Source organism: Raphanus sativus, chromosome 1, assembly GCF_000801105.2.
Source record: "Raphanus sativus cultivar WK10039 chromosome 1, ASM80110v3, whole genome shotgun sequence".
NCBI lineage: Eukaryota > Viridiplantae > Streptophyta > Magnoliopsida > Brassicales > Brassicaceae > Raphanus > Raphanus sativus.
This window is the reverse complement of record NC_079511.1, coordinates 6,835,181-6,855,409: the sequence shown is the minus strand read 5'-3', so window position 1 is coordinate 6,855,409 and position 20,229 is coordinate 6,835,181. Positions and strand designations below refer to the sequence as shown.

Genomic DNA, 20,229 nt, shown 5'->3' with positions numbered 1-20,229 from the left:
TTTTGAAGCATGAAAGAATTGATTGGAAGAAGCTCTGTAATGTGAAATATCACACAACTCTATCCCTAAAAGAAAATTGCAATTTACATTGTTCTTTCTTCTCCCTATTTACAAAATAACCAAAAAAAACCTACAATGGCATTTGACTGTCTCACCTCTCTCTCGTCTGCTGCAATAATAATAGTGAGTGAGCTTATTAGCGTCTCTTTCTCTCAAGAGTCTTCTGAATCTTCCATGTCCAACCCATCAAGAAGGCCACAAGCCCAAGTCCCACACTTCCCCATAGCGTCACTACCCACAATGGCATTTCCGTTGGGTACAATCCTGTTTTTTGGTGTCACATCAAGCATGTAACTATAAGTACATTAAATAAATAAATAAAGCAGAGCATATGCAAGTAAACAACTTACCAGTTCCAAATTTTATGCAGATGAGTAGTTCTACTATGCATATCCCCAGTGACAACCAACAGAATGATCCAACCTTTTTCACAGGTTTCCTGTTATCAACCAAAACAAACTAGTTATAGACATATGAAGCCCTCTCCAAACTAACACCAATATCACAAGTGGCTAGTAGCTATACCTGTCTTGGAGGTATGAATTGTACTCCCGAGTTGTTGGTATCGCTATGAGCCACCACAAGATCAGCCTATAGAGAATCACTGGGTTTCGAGGAGGGATCCACAGGCTAAACTTGAGAAAGAATGTGTTCAGCTCAACCGTCAAGAAGATGATGCATAGTGTGAGCACTTGAATGAAACGCCAAGGTCCCTGCAGTGGATGCCACTCGTCTTTATCCCAATGAGCTGGTGTGAACTGCCCCAATGTCCTTTTCACCTAAGAAAAAAAAAATGAAAACTCTCATCAGACATTACAACAGCTAGAACCTTGCAGTGAATGTACTCTTGAGGTTTAGAGCATAAACTTTACTTTGCCAATAATGTTAGGCTGGCGGCTAATGCCAACCCACTCGTATGTTTTACCATCAAAGTAGCGCACTGTATACATTCCAGCCCATATCCCTACCAACATTTATAAAACGTTACTCAGCTCTATATGACCAACTTAGATGCAAAGGAGATATAGAATTGGCAAAGGTGGGTTAAGGGAACATACCAAACCAGTTGCATATCAAGATATCAAGAACAATACTGTCCCACCAGCACTCGTTGAAATTTGGTAACATGTGACGAAAAGTAAGCTGGAGAACAATAGAACAATATTTATTACTGGTATCAACTTGAAACCATATAAAAACAGATAGAGGGAACAAAGACAAAGACCAACCTCCAATAACTCAAAACCAATAGAAAGCACCCACAGAAGCGGCTGATTCCTTATCAAAATTGCTTTTCCCCACCATCCAAAGATGTGGGCCAAGAAAAACTCGTCAAAGATAGTGTCCTGGAAAAATTGTTAAAACCAAAAGCATAAGCCTTTAGACTAATACAAAGGCTATGCATGCCTATGATAAGACATCTTTGCTTTTAAAAAAAAGGGGGGAGTTGTTGAGATTGAGAAGATACCATACATAAAGATTTTTAAACCTGTTTGTTGGGTGATCAGGCACATAAAGACGGCAATCAGCACCGTATGATCTCTCAGGAAGTTCTGCAACATGAGCAAAAAAAAACTCAGTAAGAACGGTCACTCTTTAAGTGGTTAATTAACAGCAGTAAATATATACCTATTCCAAGGTCAGGGTGGAGAAACTTCATGAACTGCCTAGCATCATCACGTCTCTGGGAGGGATAATTTTTTGTAATTATCAGAGTTTTCTCAGTTAAAAAGCAAGAACTCAAAAGAAGTAACAACATCACAAGCATAGACCAAAAGGTATAAAGAAGAGAACCTGGAAGAGCAAAAAAGTAAGTGCAACTAAGTAAATAACGGCCATTCCATGAACTAAGCGCCATAGTGCAGGATGAGGCCTGATTAGAACCCTGCATTAAAAAAAAAAAGCAAACAACTTTTTATTAAAAAAGACAGAGGAGTACAAGTAATCATCATTGCAAAAAAAGTAAAGAAGATTTACGTTGAAGGTGCCTGAAGCAGAGAGTATGCAAGAAAGACAGCAATCATAGCCCATACTCCCCTATAGAAAGAAGAAACATAGTAGTGTCAAAAAAATGAATAAATTTAGAAAAAAAAACATACAAAATAGAGAAAGAGGAAACCTTTTGACAGAAGTGACAAGATCAGAAGAAGTAGTGCTCTCAGGATCAAGAGCTCCACTAGCCCAACTAAAAAAAAAAAGCTTGAGGATCACAAGAAATAGGACAGAGAGGAGAAGGAAGAAGTGAGAGGACTCACATGAGGAAACAAGCGCCAATAAGGAGAAGGGAGATAGTGCGAGGCTTGTAAGCCCATGCAGTCCAAGGATCAAGGTCAGCGTCAACATCACCATTATTACCATTACCATTCATTCTCCCAAAATGTTCCCTCTTTCTTTCTTTCCTATACCCATTGGCCTCCATGGCTTAATGAACCAACCAGCTTCTGAAAAAAAAAGTTAAATTCAAAAACTGAAAAAAACAGAGTGAGAGATGAGCAGAGGAGAATAGAGTGGGATAGGGAGAGGAAGGTACAAGGTACAAAGCAGAGAGACAGAAAAAAAGGTTCTGTCTTTGCAGAGGTTAGAAAGAAAAAAAAGCAGACGCAATAATCAGAAGGTTTATTGTAATAAAAATAAGCTAATATACAAACAAAACAAAACAAAAAACGAAATGGGTAGGCGAAAAAAAGAAAGCGAAAAAGAGAAGAGCTTGAGATACCTGAAGAGGAAGAACCCTAAAGAGAGAGATTGATTAATGGAATGAGAGAAGAAGAAGAAGAAGAAGAAGAAGAAGAAGAAGAATCAGAGTAGGAAGCACGAAGGGGATGATGATAATGAGGAATAAAAAGGGAGAGGAATGGTCAAAGTAGAGAGAGAGAGAGAGAGAGATACGCTTCTCTGCTTCATTCACGATCTGAAAACGACTCTGCTTTTCTCTTCCCCCACGATTTCCCCCTTTTTTATTTTCCCACAATTACCCCCCTCCCTTTCTCCTTCTTCATCAGTTTATTGTATGTTTCTTTGGTCTAATTTATTTATCACCAGACAAGGATACTATATCAAACAATTTTTATTTCATGTCTTATTCACCCCATTTATTTCCCTTTGTCACCTAATTCGTCTGGTTTTATACTACCTACTAATATATATATACGTCTTGTTGTCAGTGCGTCACTACCACCTTATACTATTATATTGTTTGTCAAAATAAAAATTATGAGTAAAATATGATAATTTAGAAGAAAAATATGTCAAAAAGTCATTTTGTATTAAGAAAAAAAACAAATTTACATGTGCTTTAAACAAATCACCATGATTAAGGTTTTGATCCGGCCGAAAAGAAAATATTAGTATATAATCTGAATATATGATATATAAAGTATGGGTGGATATGAAAGTAACCCCAAACATTAATGGCTTGCGAATGATGTACAATTGCAATAACTAAAGGCATTGTTTCATTGCAGCCAAATTAAACACATCAGTTGTTTAAATACTATTGTAGTATATTCATATTCTTGTTTAAGTAATTGATTTGACAGATATTCCCAAAAGTACAAAGAAGAAGCGGAGAATAATAACCCTAATTAGTATAAAATCATTTATTTTTTATTTTATTTTACTGAATAGGAAAAATAAAATACAAAAAGGGTAAAATGAAAGTCATATTGTATTTGATTGATATAGACATGTCTATGCATGAAAAAAAGTATCACAATCACTCTGCCATACTTGTATAAATGTAGAGAACTGAAACCCTAACTAATGCATCTGCCTCTTGATTTAGATCACATAACTGCGAATAAAAATTAAAACACTAAAGGAAATCTCGAAGAAGTTGAATTTGAATAGAAACAAATTAAACAGCTCATTCTTATAAGAAGAACATGCAGATGGAGACGCCACTTGTGGTCACTTGTCCACAACATTACCCTCCCCTCTCTCTATCTTTGTTTTATAACCTTTTCACTAGTAATAATTAACTAATAAACAATGTGCTTTGAAAATAACAAAAAGAAGTTGATATTAGATGGAATCTTTGGAACGAAAGTGAAGATATACCAAGAGTAAAAGAATAGTACAAGAAGAAAAGCGTGTGTGAGATAGAGATAATAATGATTAGGGTCAAAGTAAATGATGAGATTAAATTAGAGGGATTAGGAATAATGATTTGATGATATTCGGAAATCATTGAGGTAGTAATGATTGGCAGAATAAAAAGCACTACAGCTCTAATTATCACTACATAATACTTACCAAATATTGATTGACAACAATAATGGTGTGATAATGCTTTCGTCATAAGTGCATACCACCCTGTAAGAACTATGATTATGACGAAACTGTAACACATAGAAGACACAAGCGAGTTAATCTCACGTAAATGGTAAAACGAGAGGGCGGTGTGGTCTACATCTAGAAATGATGTGAGAAAGGACAACCTCAAAATAGTCAGTCTCAAGTATAAGTGTTAGCACATGAAGACAAGCATCAAGAGTGGTCCATTCTTGTTTATGGCTCCGTCCGGACGACTTTAATTATAGTTTCTACTATATGCATATATGTCTGATTCACCCACATGCTCCTAATTGCTAAGACCACCAACCCCTAGAGTTTGGTCATCTTTTGTTTGTTATTCTTTATGATAATTAATGACATACTTATTATGTTTTCGAATTTTCTGATCAGTCAAAGATCATAAAATACAAGAACTGAAATCAAATGATTCCTCTTTCACTGGCCGGTCAAACTTAGAAACTTTTCACTCGCAAATTCAGTGAACACAATACATAGTGCGACAAACATATTCACATATTATATATATCGCATAGCGATCTCCATTAATTGCCTTGCAACGCCACCAATAACACAACATATCTTCTTATAACTTGCTGCTTTCAGGTCAAAAGTTTGTCAATCGGTACATTGAAATGCTACATTAACCACCAATTAAGATTGCCTCTTGTTAGATAAATGCTACATTAACCACCAATTAACATTGCCTCTTGTTAGATCCAACTATCACGTGATCCCTTTTCCTTTTAATCTACTGTATTTGGTAAAGTTGCATTTCTAGAACCTAACTCACTTTTATAAATCCTAAACAAAAACTAACAATTCAATTGGTAGAATAAAAAAATTATCCTAACTTCACTAAAAACCAAAAGTGTCGACAAGATAATGTAGAACAAGTAAACGTATATTTCAATAAAGGAATATACCTACAAGTTACAAGCATAGATAACTAGATAAGTATGAATCTTGTGCATATTTGTTACGTCCACGTATTCGGTAAACATCCATGCACACGGCAGTGAGGCCCATACCAAGTTAAAACTTATAAACGTGTCTAAAATCAATTTGACCTAGTAACACTGTTAACAAGCTTTATATGCGTCTTTGTCACGTTTGCAGTTTTTAGAAGGACCAGCCCAATCATGAATAGTAGTAATCTATCTTATTAAAACAGAAACATTCTGTTGGACCTAACATTTATTTTGTAAGTTTTTAAATTAAATACACTTTTTATACTTTATAGTTAAACATACATTAAATCACTAATGTTCATTTCTTTATACTACTATCCATGTTTCCAAACAATATACTTATTTCTTTATACTACTATCAATGTTTACAAACAATATATTTATTTCTTTATACTACTATCAATATTTCAAAACAATATATTTTTATATTACTATCAATGTTTCCAAATAATACAATAATTAATCTTAGTTATTTTATATCTATCATTTTCTCTTTAAAATTTTGTAGAAACGTTATAATTTCATAAATTGCAAAATAGTGAACTTTAAAATTTCGATCATAAGATTACAAATTATGAAACTATTACAATTTAAATCTAATTAGATTACATATCGGTCATCCATCGGTTCAATCGGTTAGTCTCAGGTTTTAGTAATTTTTTAATATGAATATTTTAAAAACATAAATTAAACTGTCAGATCTCCGGATTAACTGGTATAATCACAATCGGGTTGAATTTAAAAATACTGATTTAAATGCAAAAATATTTTAAATACACACTCTTTAAAAATTACCAAAATATTTATTAAATTATTAGTGAAATTTTTCATCATAAAATATCCCACGCTTCAAAAGCGCGGGTCAAAATCTAGTGTGTAATTAAGACAAACAGAAAAACAACTAGAAAGATATTGTAGAAGAATGAGAAAAGAACCCCCTTTCACATGTGCTCTAAACAAACATAATTGACAACAAATTGGGCCATCAAGTATTAGAAAACAAAATTAGTCAAGCCCATGTCGAGGTATACTAGGCCCAAGTGCGAAATGAATACGTTACAGCGCCGTTTTGACATTATTATGAGCAATGATGTTTACCGATCCTTCATTGTTTTGTTTAACCTTCACTATCATCACGCATAAGATATCGAAGGTGGTGAGCCAACAAGTTAGCGAGGATCGTGCAATTTTTTTTTCATTTCAGCATTTTGCTCAGAATAAAGAATAGGGAATAATGGAGGGAGCAAGTTGATAATTTCTCTTGGGGCTTGGTGTGTCCCATATCAGTCACTTGACTAGTTTGAGTTTGGGCTTTGGTCCAAATGATTTATATGATGGATCATAACAGATGATCAGTTCACCCTCTGAGTCTCTGACATTAGTCAGAAAGTATTCCAAACTTGGGTTAGGCGTGAGATAGGTAAACACGAAGAAGAAAATAAGATGGGGCTACAAGGTCAGCTCAGCGACCACTCCGCTCTCTCCTCCTCCCTCCCTGCGGTTCCGATAACGCTCCATCATAGCGTCGGGACTAGCCAACATCATCGTCCTCGCCGATCAGCTGAGCCTGAACCGGCTCTCATCGTACCGGTGCGCAGGCGAAGGAGGTTCAGACTGCGTTGCGCTTCAGCAGCATATATAAGACTCATGGTCCATCTTTCGTAAACTGAACTTAGTTAAGGGCTCACCTACCCATCTTTGTCCAACCAGAAAGTATAATCTCGTATCCAATTTTTTTAACAAGTTGGCGCCCACTATTATGTAATTTGCTAGGAGTGAGTGCAGAGAAGAGGGCTTTCTCTTTGTATTATAGTCTCAGTTTGCTGCAATGTTTCATCCTATCAGAAAATGGGTGTATATGGGCATTAAAATAAAGGGAAAGACCCACTAACGTTATAATTGGTCTGGTTGCCGGCTCCGATATAATGAGCCTGTCAACACCTAGATTCATGTACTGGTAACTATGACCGGAAAATGTTTAATTCATTAAATAAAGTTAATTTAGGGGTTTATTCATTAAATACTTAGTTTGAGGGTTTTTACCCAAAACAAACTTAGTTGAGGAATTTTAATATTAAAAATCCTAAAAAAAAAGTCAAAAAAGGATAGAGGATGATACACTATCTTTCAAGTTAACAATGTAGACATAGCATTTGAAATTCAATTCCAGAAGATTAGAAGACTGTTCTTACACTTTGTTTCTATGAGTTCGATATTAAAGTAAGATAAAATAATGATAAATTATCTTTCGAAAAGTCCAAAAACCTCAAAAACTCTATAGTCCTATAAGGACCAGACCGAACTTTGAATCCAAAATATTTACGGATTTAGAAAGTTTGAACCGGGCCGAACCAACCTAAATTGACACCCCTAACTTCAAATAAGCTTTCAAATAGTACCATGTGAGTCCAAATTGACATCCCTAGTTTCGAATAGGCTTGCAAAGAGAACCACGTGAGCCTAAATTAGTACCCCTAGTTTCGAATAGGCTTTCATCTCTACCTTCAGGGAAGTGTGGTTTATGCTCGAAGTACTTGTAATCTTCAAAATTATAGTACTGCTCACGCTAGGTTTAAGATGCGAGTTTACGGGGTATAAGCTAGGGGAAAGATATTTGGTGTTATGTTCGATAAAAAAAAACTCTGTTTATGGTGTATCAAATATTAACCATCTTCCACATTTTCTGTATATATAGCAGAGTTTGACTTTTATTAGCCACGAGCTCAAAACGTCGTTTCACTGTTGCTTTAGTTAGGTTAAACATAAATGACGAGACAGATTAATTAAATTAAAGCATCTTAATACTGTATCTGAAGATTCAAATCATTACCCGTTTGATATATATTTAATGCTCTGCTACACTCATTATATTTGCAACGTAATCTTTGTTAATAAGTTATACCATTACATTACTACAAGAGGAGAGTCTTCATAACTTTAACATAACATAAATGTATTCGTAGGTTGAAACAGACACAGACACACACACACACAAACACTATCATAGTACTAGATATAAGAATTGTTTTTTTTTTCAGGTTAAGGAAAAAATCGGACCAGTAACCTTCGATTCCCCAGCAGCAAGCAATGCAATAATCTCGCTCTCCCTAGACTTACTTCTCTATAAAAGAGCGTAGACTATTGCAAAGCCCATCTTTCTCCAAATGTTAACATAGTTGTTTCAAATATATATTACACCTTCCATCACTATCCTTCGACCGTCCGTCGTCTTCTTCATCTGTGGACACCATAGCTTATCTCTTAAAGAAAAGAAAAAAGCAACTTAAAGAAGAAGAAGACTGATATAGTAGGCAATGTGCAAAAGGATGGAATGATGAGTCCGTCTTATATAAAGGGTCAGGGAGGTTATGTCCCCCCTCCTTTTCGTATATATAAATAATTATAGGGAAAAGTAATATGATTGTGTATTAGCAATGATATACAAGTGATTGACACACAGATTGGGGTAGGATTTGGAGATTAGAATGACGTTGAGGGGGCAAAAAGGAAATTTTAAAATCTTGGAGTTGGGGGAATGTGTGAAAGAATTCTAAGTAACTTTGATCTCCGAGCCTTAGGGTATGTTTTCCCTAAACCCCTTTTTACAATATTAAGAAGGATGAAGCATGGTTATTCGAATTACTATTAGATAATGGAAGTAGGTTATTTGTTAGATACGTATCAGGGAGGAATGAATAGAGAGGCACGTAGATTGAGAGATAGTGGAATAGTCTTTGGCCTTGAGTGTTGTGCAGCTTCCTTCTTTTTCTCAGTCCTCACTATACCAAATGCTATATTTTGTCTTTTTTTTTTTTGGAACACCTATTTTTGTCTTTATATTTCGTTCATACTGATATAACGTTTGTATATTTATTTTCTTGTGTTTGTATATACTAATTGGAGAATACGTGAATTGAATGTAATGTTTACTCATGTTTTATATTTTCAAAAACACATATTTTCTATATTTATTTTAAAGCATAATTAAAAAAACAGTTCATCAGTCTACAAAATTAGTTTAACAGCATTTCATGATTATTTATCAAAAAAAAAAAAATCTGTTAAAGTATTTCTGCTATTTTATTACTTAGTTGTTTTTTTTTTGAAAAAGTTGTTTTTTTCAACGTTTTTTTATTACTTAGTTGTTACACTTAACACTTCAAATGACATACTTGTCACTGCATACGTTTCTTTCTGATGTTATCTTATTTTTGTTATCAAGATAGGAGTTGTAATTCATACTAGATCATGACCCGCTCGACCGAGCGGGAGTCAATTTTTTTTTTATCTTTATTTTTACTAAATGTTATATATGATTGCAATGTGTATTAATATAAAATTTTGATTAATAACAATGTGTACTAATATGTTTAAATAAGCAATGTGTTTAATTACTAAATATGATTTTTAAATTTTATGATAACGTAAAGTATATTTTTTATATTATTTAAAATATATAGTGCTATATATTTTGTATTTTCAACATTTATTATACAAAACTTACATTGGGGTATATATATGAAAATATGTGTAACATAATATATTTATATATTATATAAACATATGCACACCCGCCCGGGTTTTATTTTTAAAATGTATTCTATATTGTTTAGTTTTATGTAGTATCGAGTTTGTATAATTCAATTTTGTGTTTAAAGAACAATATCAAAACTGTCTTTCGTATGTAAAAATAACACTTTGCAAGTGCGAATTGTGTTTTTTTTATTGTAACACAAAATTTTATATAAAACTTATGTTTTTTGTACATTACGAAATTTAATTTTTTAAAATAATTATTACGTAATTTCAAAGTGAATTTTATCTCTAAAGTCTAATATATTTTGTGTGTAATGGTTCAAAGCATTTTCGATATATATTATATTCCAGTTTGGTTTGTTTTTAGTATTATTGTATAAGTATAATACTATACAATATTACTATTTTCTATACAATATATGAAGCTATGTGTTATTTGTTTTAGAAAGTAGATTAGGCCCAACGTAGTTATAAGAATAGTTATATCTTTACGTATGTGTCTATGACTTATCTACCTAATGTTATTAGTACTAATAAAATTAATATGGCCAATGAAAGTATACTGATCAATTTAAAATGAATTGTATAGGGTAATTATAGAACGATTAATATTTTTAGTATTCTTAGTATATATCTTATCTAAATCGACATGTAATAAATGTAAAAATCATATATGGAATATAGACAAAAAGAAGAACTATATTTAAAGAAATACATCAATGCAAAGTTAGACTATGGTATGTATTATATATAAAGAATGGGATATTTAATTTAAATATATGAGATCCACTTTTAAAAATCCACCTATAAAAAGTTGTAATGTTCCTGTTTTAATAAGATAGATGCATTTTGCATATAAATACAAAAGAAGACGCGGAGAGCAATGAATATAGATTTGGCTGTTAGGTTATAAGCAGACAAATAATTAAATGCAGAGGCGGCCCTGACACAAAGCGGAAGAAGCACGTGCTTGCGGCCGTATTTTAAATAAGGATTTAACCAGCCACAGAATAAGCGTAAATTGTCTTTAGTCCATTGGTTTAAAGGTGAGGTATGGTTCAGCATGTCATGGGTTCGAAACCCTCTACGTGCTTGATTATATTTGCGGCCATTTTTTGTGTTTGGCTTGTAGCCTTAAATAAACAAGGACCGGCTCTGATTAAATGGGCCTTCCTCATTTGGTCATCCATGTCGCCGTACGTTCTCTTTATAACATATGTATGTTTTTGTGTGCTGATTGTGCTACTCATTCATCGCCCAATGCACATTTATCCATCTTCCAAATCCCAATCCATGTTAATTCCACCGACTCTTAGAGCTTTAGCAGATTCACTAGTAACTAATCTCAGTCTACGTACTCATTGTCTTGTAGGCTTTCTGATTGTAAATCACATCTACAGTTTTGCAAAGCAATCAAAATTCAAGAAAGTAGAAACAATACATAAGAGAAGAGGTGCATGTGGTGGTAGTCAGATGTGGGTCTCAGTTTTATCGTGTCGTTAACTTTTTCAGTTTTTGTCAAACATTTTACACTTTAGTGACTAAATAGACAAAGAGGCGACACCTTTATATCTATTTACGTTGACCCTCCACTCTTACGTAATATTCCCATTTTACACCGTGAGTGGGACTGCTCTCACACGGTCACACCTTCCTTCGATCTTGGCCGTCCACACTCCGCACTACTCAGATTAGACTGTATTACATCATGACAACGCCACTTTCTGCGTCATTCATTTTTTGTATGTTGATCACCTTTTTGTTTTGGTTTGACATACTATTAACTTGTTACTTTAAATGATCGACATAATGATATGAGCATATTGCATATACTACCTTTTCCTAATAGTAGGAGGCCCGTGTGTGTACGTATGGGAAGTCAAATGGCTTGCTTTAAGCCATAATCATATTGATATTACTCTTTCGAGTTTTCAAAATGATAACAATAATCAGTCAGTACACAGACTATACTACACTACTACACACACATAAATAATATGATTGTGATCTCCATTAGAAGACGAGAAAGATATTCTTAGGATGGAAAAGAACTCAGTAACGTTTTATAATCTTTGAATTGTTACTGAGTGTCCTTGAATAATAATACAAGAATGATGAAATTACAACTCTCAGCTGAACTCAATATTCCCAAATTTCTAGACCATATACAGCTAGCTCACTTAGTTAATTAGTCAATTGATTAGTATCTTTAATATAATAAGGCAGTATAAATTTTGCATAATTCAACAAAGTAAAAGTAAAAGGAAGTGAAAAAGAGTGACTTTTAGGAGGAATCCAAGACATAGAGTGCAAACTTCATTGGACAAAGTCATCAAAAGCATAATAAAATGGCTCATATTTTATTATTTGCTCGTTAAAACGAACATAAAATATACTCCTACTGAATAAAAGCAATCATTGGATACTCAAAGGAAAAAAGAGTGTGAATTGAGAAAATAATGTTATCCTAAAATTAAGGAAAAGGCCAAACGGCAGTAGGTCACAGTTCTAAGCGACGCATGGGCCTTGAACCCCACAAATATCCTTTCGCATTACCTTTTGACAAGAAGAAAATAACATGCAATATAGTAGCTAACAGGTCCCAAATGCCCATTGAACAAGAGAAGAGAACAAATTCATGTAAACCAGTTATCACTTTCATAAATCTTATCATATATAGTAATTATCGACTGCATGTGTGTGTAGCCTAGTCGTTTGTATTAGCCACATACTCATATAATCCAGTTTGAACTCTGTATTTGTTTTGAACCCAAAATTAGCCATATTTGTTTTGAACCCAGAAATATTAATATTGTGTTCTGTAATCCTCAAACTTCACGCTTTGATTTTAGGATTCACAATTTAACTGGAATAGCTCAGATGGCTCTTCAGATGGCTCTTAGCCACGAGGCCGGAGGTTCAAGCCGTCTAGGATTTTTTGTATCCCTTTTATGGGGTCTCTACTCTCTGGTTATAGCTAATGGTCACTTGTTGCACAAAAAGAAAAGCTAATGGTCATTCAACTGGTGGAAAGTTTGTCTTTCTCTTACTACGAGCCTTTTAATTACAGCCCAGCCCAAAAATCAGAGGAAGGATAACGACTACAAGACAAGTTCAATTAACGTAGTTAAAAATATTTGATATGCACAAGCACAAACATGCATTATGTTTTCTTACCACAACAATTGCTTGTGAATATGGCAGACACTGTTAAGCTGTTTCCTGAGAACTTATAAGTTACTTGGAGAACCAGACGGACCACATTTGGTGGGAGGACGACTGGTATGTTGCATATCTAGGTCTCACATGTTGGAACTTGTTCACTGCCATATTATGTGGCGTGTTTGTTTCCTATCTCATTCATTTCTCTGATAATCTCTCACTGTAGGCAGTGGAGCAAGTCTATCATTGCATAACTGAATTTCTTAGCCACCATGAATCTGGATAAAAGAAACTTTCCGGGCTCTTCTGTTCTGGCATGTTAATAGGCATGTAGACGTTGCTCTGAGGTCGTGTCCAGTTAGTAACTAACAAGTGTGTGTATCATAAGCGCAAGATAACAAGGATGTCATTGCCGTTTTAAGACATGTACATTTACTATTGGGCAAGCTGTACATATTAGCTTAGGAGACATTTTTTCAAGTTAGATTAGAAACAGCTATTTGAAAAGTTATCTTTACAAGTATTGGTGTGCTCCTTTGTACCGCTTCTTTTGGAGGGCTTATGTTATCCACAAGAGCAATTGTGTAGACATGGATTCATGTGTATATTTTGTTTTGGAATTTACTAACCTCACAGTCCTACTTACAGTAATTAAGTGGAGACATGATGTAATGATAGAACTGAATTGTCTAGTATCTAACAACAGAGTTCTCTCTCTCTTGAAAGATACTGTGTTTCCACCATCATTTTAGACCATATTAACTTCTGATACATTTTTTTTGAGTGATTTCAGGTTTTGTGACTTGTGACATTGAGTTGGCGAGACTCTCTGATATTATTGAGGCAGCTCACGAGATGGACATCTGTCTGCTATGATTAGTAATACAATCCTCATTTGGATCATACTGTTGATTTCAGTTTTTTTTTCTTGTGCTAGCTGGCCAGAAATATATTACAGCAATAAAACGGGGATACAAACTCTGAATCAGTGATGAACTCCCCCATCCCTTGCACTTAGTGTCATCAGACAAACAACAAAAGGACCACAAATCTGCCCTTTGTGTGATCGGTGATGGGTTCTCCTTTGTCTTTTGTCTCTCTCCTGTCTGCAATTATGTCTCTTTAACTCTCCTGACACTCTCAGCCTTAGCTGTGTGCTATAAAATCCATATCATTCATCTCACCTTTTTATTCCGTTTTTTTCTTTTTTTTTTGTTCTGTACTTGTATATGCGTTTGTCAAAGCAAGCAACAATAGTCTCATATTAACTCTCAGACCATGGAGGGTGGCAGCGTAATCGATTTAGGTCTCAGTCTTAGAACCATACAACATGAGACTTGCCACACGTCTGGCCATAGTGAGCTTTTTTGAAACATTAAGTGTCTTCTTCACTTTCACAGCGCAATCAGCATTCTAGTTTTTTTTTCTCTTCCTTTCTGTTCTTATTTGTGTTAGGTCTGGACGAATATAGAGAAGTTACATATGAGTTGCAGTCCAGCCGTGGAGAGTTTCAGCAGAAGAGGCACGAAACTAGAGATGGAAGACGTGGTGAAGAATATGAAGGAGGCAGACAGAAGTGGGGTTATGTAAAGGTGACCATGCATGGATGGGTTTGTGGTAGGACGCAAAGTCTGTGTTCTTGATCATGGAGGGCATTCATCTCTTGCTCATCAACTAGAGGACATGTTTGGTAAAGTTTTTCTGATAGGAAGCTTTAGTACCAGTTTCTTTTTAAGTCTTTTCAGATATATATATCTACTACTCCTCATGGGATTCGAAGATAAGTTTTTGTAATGTTCCTTTAATAGGCTTATATGAGATTGATGATGATGTTGCCTGTTGGGTACATTCTCTGCAGGGATGCAGAGTGTGTCCGGATTGAGGTTGTTCGAGAGAAGGTCAGAGTTCTCTTTGGTCTACAGAGACAAAGAAGGCACTTGGAGGAATGCTGGCGATGTTTCATGGAAGTAAGCTCTCAAGACTTTTCTTCTATAAACAAACTTTAATATTTTACTCAAGTAAAGTGTTTTAAATGAATTGAGATTTTGTAAAAATTGCAGGGAGTTGGTAGAAAACGTGGAGCGGCTGAGAATCAAAAGAAGAAACGATTCTCTACTTTCCTTTCAAGCACAAAAACATTGACGATGATTCACTCGTCCTCCTTAACTCTATGTTCTAATGTCCACGTCAGCTTATTTCTGGTTTTGCTTTTTTTTTTTAAATCTTGTATTGGCAACAATGGAGATCTCTTCCACTTACATTTTCATTCATACTGATCTGTTTGAATTCTACGACGTTATCTTACACGTATGCGTGACACAAGACTAACTGACACAAAAAAAAACAGGGGCTGATTAGGATGATTTTTAAAATTAATTAACGTAGAACGTGATATCCATAATTCAATTTAATTCAATACTTTCCAAATACAGAAGATATCCGTAACGTATATTTATAAACAAATAATAAAGACAGTAATGCTATGCCTGCCTAATTTTGGTTACAAGTCACTGAGTCATCCATTCATATCTAAGCCATCACAAAACACATTTATTATTACAACAGATATGTAAATGAAACGTTTTTAAAATGAATCAACCTAACAAAAAAGGAAGATTAATTTGGGTATATCCATCCAGAAAAGTCCACGCCAGCATCTAGTTGTAAAAGCTTTGACCAGATAAACATGATGATGTTGACAGAGTGCGAGTCTGCGCATTGCCTGTCCGCTGCGTCTCCTATCTCTCTATAAATAAAGAAACACAATCAAAGACATAAAACACAATACAACGTAACAAAACATACAACAAAACAAGAACTAAAGCAAAAAGACATAACAAACTCAGATATTAGTTTTAAACATGGTGGTTGCTAATGATAATGATCTCTTGACGTCCAAGATTCTCCCGAGAGTTCTCATCGTCTCTCGTCGGACTCTACGCAAGAACAAGTTCGTGGACTTTGTGGGAGAGTACCATCTCGACCTCATCGTCTCAAACGGCGCCGTTCCCGTCATCGTGCCACGCGTCAGCGGGATACATTCCATGCTCAAGAGCTTCGAGCCCATCCACGGCGTCCTCCTCTGCGAAGGAGAAGACGTCGACCCATCTCTCTACGCCGACGACGCAGAAGAACAACAACAAGGACTCTCTCAGGAGGACATAGACGAGATCAGGACGCTGCACGCGAGCGACACGGCCATCGACAGAGAGAAAGACAGCATCGAGCTGACTCTAGCCAAGCTCTGTCTCGAGAGAAACATTCCCTTCTTAGGCATCTGCCGTGGCTCTCAGATCCTCAACGTTGCCGCTGGAGGAACTCTTTACCAAGACATCGACAAGGAGCTAGGGACGGAGACGAAGCACATAGACTACGACAACTACGACGAGCACAGGCACGAAGCTAGAGTCGTGGAGGAGACTCCCTTGCACGGATGGTTCGAAGGGATGGATCGGATAATGGTGAACTCGTATCACCACCAAGCGGTGAAGAGACTAGGGGAGCGTTTCGTGCCGATGGCGTACGCTCCTGATGGTTTGATAGAAGGGTTCTACGATCCGAACCGGTACGATCCGGAGGAAGGTCGGTTCTTGGTGGGTCTGCAGTTTCATCCCGAGAGGATGAGGGTGTCTGGATCAGATGAGTTTGATTATCCGGGATGCGCTACTGCTTATCAGGAGTTTGTGAAAGCTGTGACCGCGTTTCAGAAGAAGAGGCAACTTGATGCAGCAGAGATGATGCTGAAGAATCATAAGAAGAAGACGCTGGTCAAAAGCTTGTCAATGGCTGAGCTTCTAGAGGCAAACACGGCTCTAAGCAAGAAGCAAGAGAATAGGCTGAAGCAGATGGGAGCGACGGTGAGGAACTCGTGTGTGTATGTGAAAAGGAAAGAGGTGCAAGAGAGAGCGATGGACAAGTTGTCCAACGAGCGTTTATCTGACCTGCTTTCTTTCCACCGTATGATGGCTCGTCTTTGCTCAGATGCCATCAAGAGGAAGCTGCTGGAACCCACTGAGACATAGTCTTTTCCTCAGCTATTTAGCTTTTTATTGCAAAACATGTTTTACATATAAGAGAAAATTAGTTTTTCTGTATACATCAACCATTTGAACAGGGTTCACATTTCACAATCAAGCTTCATGATCAAACCCAGTACATGAAGAAGTTCCCTATATATATATGTATATATGAGTTCATCAGGACAATAACAATAAAGAGTTTTCTATTAAGTGACTTCCTACATATTTGTCGTCATAATAATCCTATCATCATCGGCTGAAGAAGATGAAATCAGGATGGTTGACTTGATGCGACCTTAGCCAATTGTCTGCGGCTTGGAAAAGGGAGTTCACGAGCTGCTTCCCAGAGCCTTTGACGCTTGTCCATACAGAACCTCTCAACTTGTATGAAGCCAGGCCAAAGACAGGCAGTTCTGTCTTCTCACACATAGTCTGTGTTGTAATGCCTGCACCTAAAAGAGAGCCAAAGATATAGCTAGTGAATTGAACGTATTATTGGTGTTGTTTGACCTAGACAATTGTTTGAATAAGTGTTTGCAACATAATAATAATAATGCTAAGCTGGTAATGTTACCTTGAAAGGGTGTGTGAAGGGAATGATACGTTAAGAAACAAGCATCCAGATCCTTGACCGTTGGTCCGGTGGGTATTTTGTAAATTGGGTACCTACAAAGTATAGTAAGGGACTCTTAGAGACACAAGGGGGCACGGTGGGAATAAAGCACGTCTGCAAAAGAACAATACCATGCTACAGAAAACCAGCTTGAGGGCAGTAAATCACAGCTTCTCAGCGTCTTCAACTCAGGAAATCTAGAAGCGAGGTCAGCCATCTGTAATGGTAAACAATTGAATAAAGACAGCTATTGGAAATTGTATTTTCCCTTTTGAGATATGGAGATCTTGCTAGACAGTAGTAGAACATCACACATGAAGAGTTGTTGAGTCTGACTAAAAGCATTACTTTCATAGGTAAATATTTGATGTTACATCAAGTGTTTGCTTTGAAAAAGTTAAACTTAATCTGATTACAGCAAGCCTTACAAGTAGTACCCAGCTGCCGCATAAAAGAATTTATTTCAAACTATGAGGTGTTTAATATTTTAGTGTAAAGCACACTTCACATGTTTTCCCAATCCTTATGGTTTGTAATAACTTGTCCACAGTGCCTTGATAACTTGATACTCAGAGTTTAAATAGACAAACCTTGTCGGCAAAGGGTTCACGGATGTAAGGAAGATCACGTTCAAGATACTCAAAATATCAAATGGCCTTGAGAGCTTAAAGGCTCGTCGCCATCATCACTGGACGAGATCTGCTCTTTTGGATAACAACAGAGTCCTGTTTCTGACTCACTGCTGCTTCCTTCGCTGCTAGAATCCTTGAAATCGCTGTCGCTCTCCTCACCTCCCCGCCTTTAAAAAAAAAAAAAGACAAGACTCAAGCTTTAGACCGAAGCACAGGTGCAATAAGCTTGATCCAACACAGCAAAGACATGATAACGACATTTCACCTTGCTTGAAGAGATGAGCTTAAGGAGGCATCAGAAGAAGCAGTATAGATTTGGATGGCGGAGAGAGAAGGAACGTAGTATTGGATGACACGATCCTTATAGTAGTTGTTATTATTCAAAGAGAGAGGAACCCCAGTGCCGTAAGCACTCCACTCTGTAAACGATTCCCATACATCACCAAGAACAAAGTAAGGAGGAGGAGGCTGCAACAACTCAACCACATCACTGCCTCCCTTTTCCCGTTCAGCCACCTGCGTATTCGATTAGCTACTGATCCCACAGAACAAACGAAAGTTCTTGTCTTTATAAAAAAAGGTATTGACTTTGACATGTTGAAACAAACCTTGGAGAGATAGTTGTGACTGTGAGCAGGCACAGATGGTGTGACGGACTCCAAAAAACGTTCTACATTACTTGTTGTCGACTCCTCCAGTGCAGACCCGTTGTCGCGTTCTTGACTGTCAATCGATCTGACGCTCTGAGCTCTCTCCAGCTTAGTCAACTGAAACCCAGCAGCTCCCAACATCTCTTCTTCACTCCACACACCACAGAACAGATGATGAAAACGACGACAATGCAACACTCGTCCCACTTAGTCGTACGAAGGGGATTTTTTTTTTTTTTTTTTGGCAACACGAAAGAGATTTAAAAATAAGAAAATCTATCTATCTTATTAAAACAGAAACATTACAACTTCTTCTAGGTGGATTTTAAAGGTGGACTTCTTATATTTAAATTAAACATCTAATCCCTTATTTATAATACATACCATATATGATTTCCACATACATATGATTACATGTGAATTTAATACGTACCATTATTACATGTCGATTTATATACTAAGATATAATACGTACCATTGCTCTGAAACTAAATCTTACATTTATATTGCAATTATACATAATTCATCTGTTTGTCCATATTGCAACTATATATAATATATATATATAATATATAGATTGTCCATATTGCAATTATATATAATATATATATATAATATATGGATACTATTCTTCTGAAATACGTACCATTCATCTGTTTGTCCATATTGAAATTATATATATAATATATATATATAGTAAGAATACTAAGATACATATGAATCGTCACATACACAGAAATTAGATACTAAGTTACTGAGAATATATGTTCTAGAAATTAGATACATAATATATATAGTAAGAATATTAAGATACATATATATTGCAATTATATATAATTCATCTTAAGATTGGTCCATATTGTTCCTTTAAAAAATCGAATCTCTCAATTTTAAAATATACACTAAATAATCTTTTATAGCAAAACCACTTCTCCAAGTTGATTTCAAATGCCTACAATATCGGATTCAATAATATCGCAAGTTTTAAAAATCGGTTATGGAAAACCACTTATCCAAGTTGATTTAACATGCCTACAATATCGGATTTAATAACATCGCAAGTTTTAAAAATCGGTTATGGAAAATATTCTTCTCCAAGTTTATTCTATCAAACCTAAAATCTAGGAAACAATAAAATCGATGTTCTGCTATATTACTATGGTTAATGTAATTGATTATCGAATATTATTTATTTTAAAAATACAGTCAATATTAGGCATGGGCATTCGGGGTCCCAATCGGGTTTCGGTTTTATCCAATCGGGTTTTGGTTTTTCGGGTTTATCAAAATCAG

The 20,229-nt window shown here is 35.7% G+C and overlaps 2 protein-coding genes and 2 pseudogenes across 5 annotated transcripts; 2 read left to right on the top strand and 2 right to left on the bottom strand.

Moving 5' to 3' along the window:
* On the bottom strand, positions 1–2,973 carry LOC108821957 (CDP-diacylglycerol--serine O-phosphatidyltransferase 1). Of its 4 annotated transcripts, none has more exons than XM_057007877.1 (13): positions 2,950–2,973; positions 2,316–2,501; positions 2,180–2,245; positions 2,038–2,097; positions 1,855–1,945; positions 1,690–1,744; positions 1,534–1,613; positions 1,290–1,406; positions 1,119–1,203; positions 933–1,024; positions 586–839; positions 411–499; positions 1–324 (listed from the first exon to the last, which is right to left on the bottom strand). In XM_057007877.1, the coding sequence occupies exons 2-13, from the start codon at positions 2,477–2,479 to the stop codon at positions 197–199; spliced, it is 1,281 nt and encodes a 426-aa protein (XP_056863857.1). In that variant the 5' UTR covers positions 2,480–2,501; positions 2,950–2,973; the 3' UTR covers positions 1–196. The 4 variants fall into 4 exon arrangements, with proteins under 4 accessions (XP_056863857.1, XP_018450501.1, XP_018450634.1 ...); XM_018594999.2 differs by lacking the exon at positions 2,950–2,973 and adding an exon at positions 2,777–2,942; XM_018595132.2 differs by lacking the exon at positions 2,950–2,973 and adding an exon at positions 2,777–2,942 and having other exon boundaries at positions 2,316–2,498.
* Positions 2,974–12,707: 9,734 nt separating this feature from the next.
* Positions 12,708–15,292, top strand: LOC108855805 (auxin-responsive protein IAA34-like; annotated as a pseudogene).
* A 529-nt stretch (positions 15,293–15,821) lies between these two features.
* Positions 15,822–17,064, top strand: LOC108862453 (putative glutamine amidotransferase GAT1_2.1). The gene has a single exon (XM_018636595.2). It carries the CDS (start codon positions 15,884–15,886, stop codon positions 17,042–17,044), a length of 1,161 nt encoding a protein of 386 aa, XP_018492097.1. The 5' UTR covers positions 15,822–15,883; the 3' UTR covers positions 17,045–17,064.
* Positions 17,065–17,234: 170 nt separating this feature from the next.
* Positions 17,235–19,198, bottom strand: LOC108862464 (uncharacterized; annotated as a pseudogene).
* Between the last annotated feature and the right edge of the window lie 1,031 nt (positions 19,199–20,229).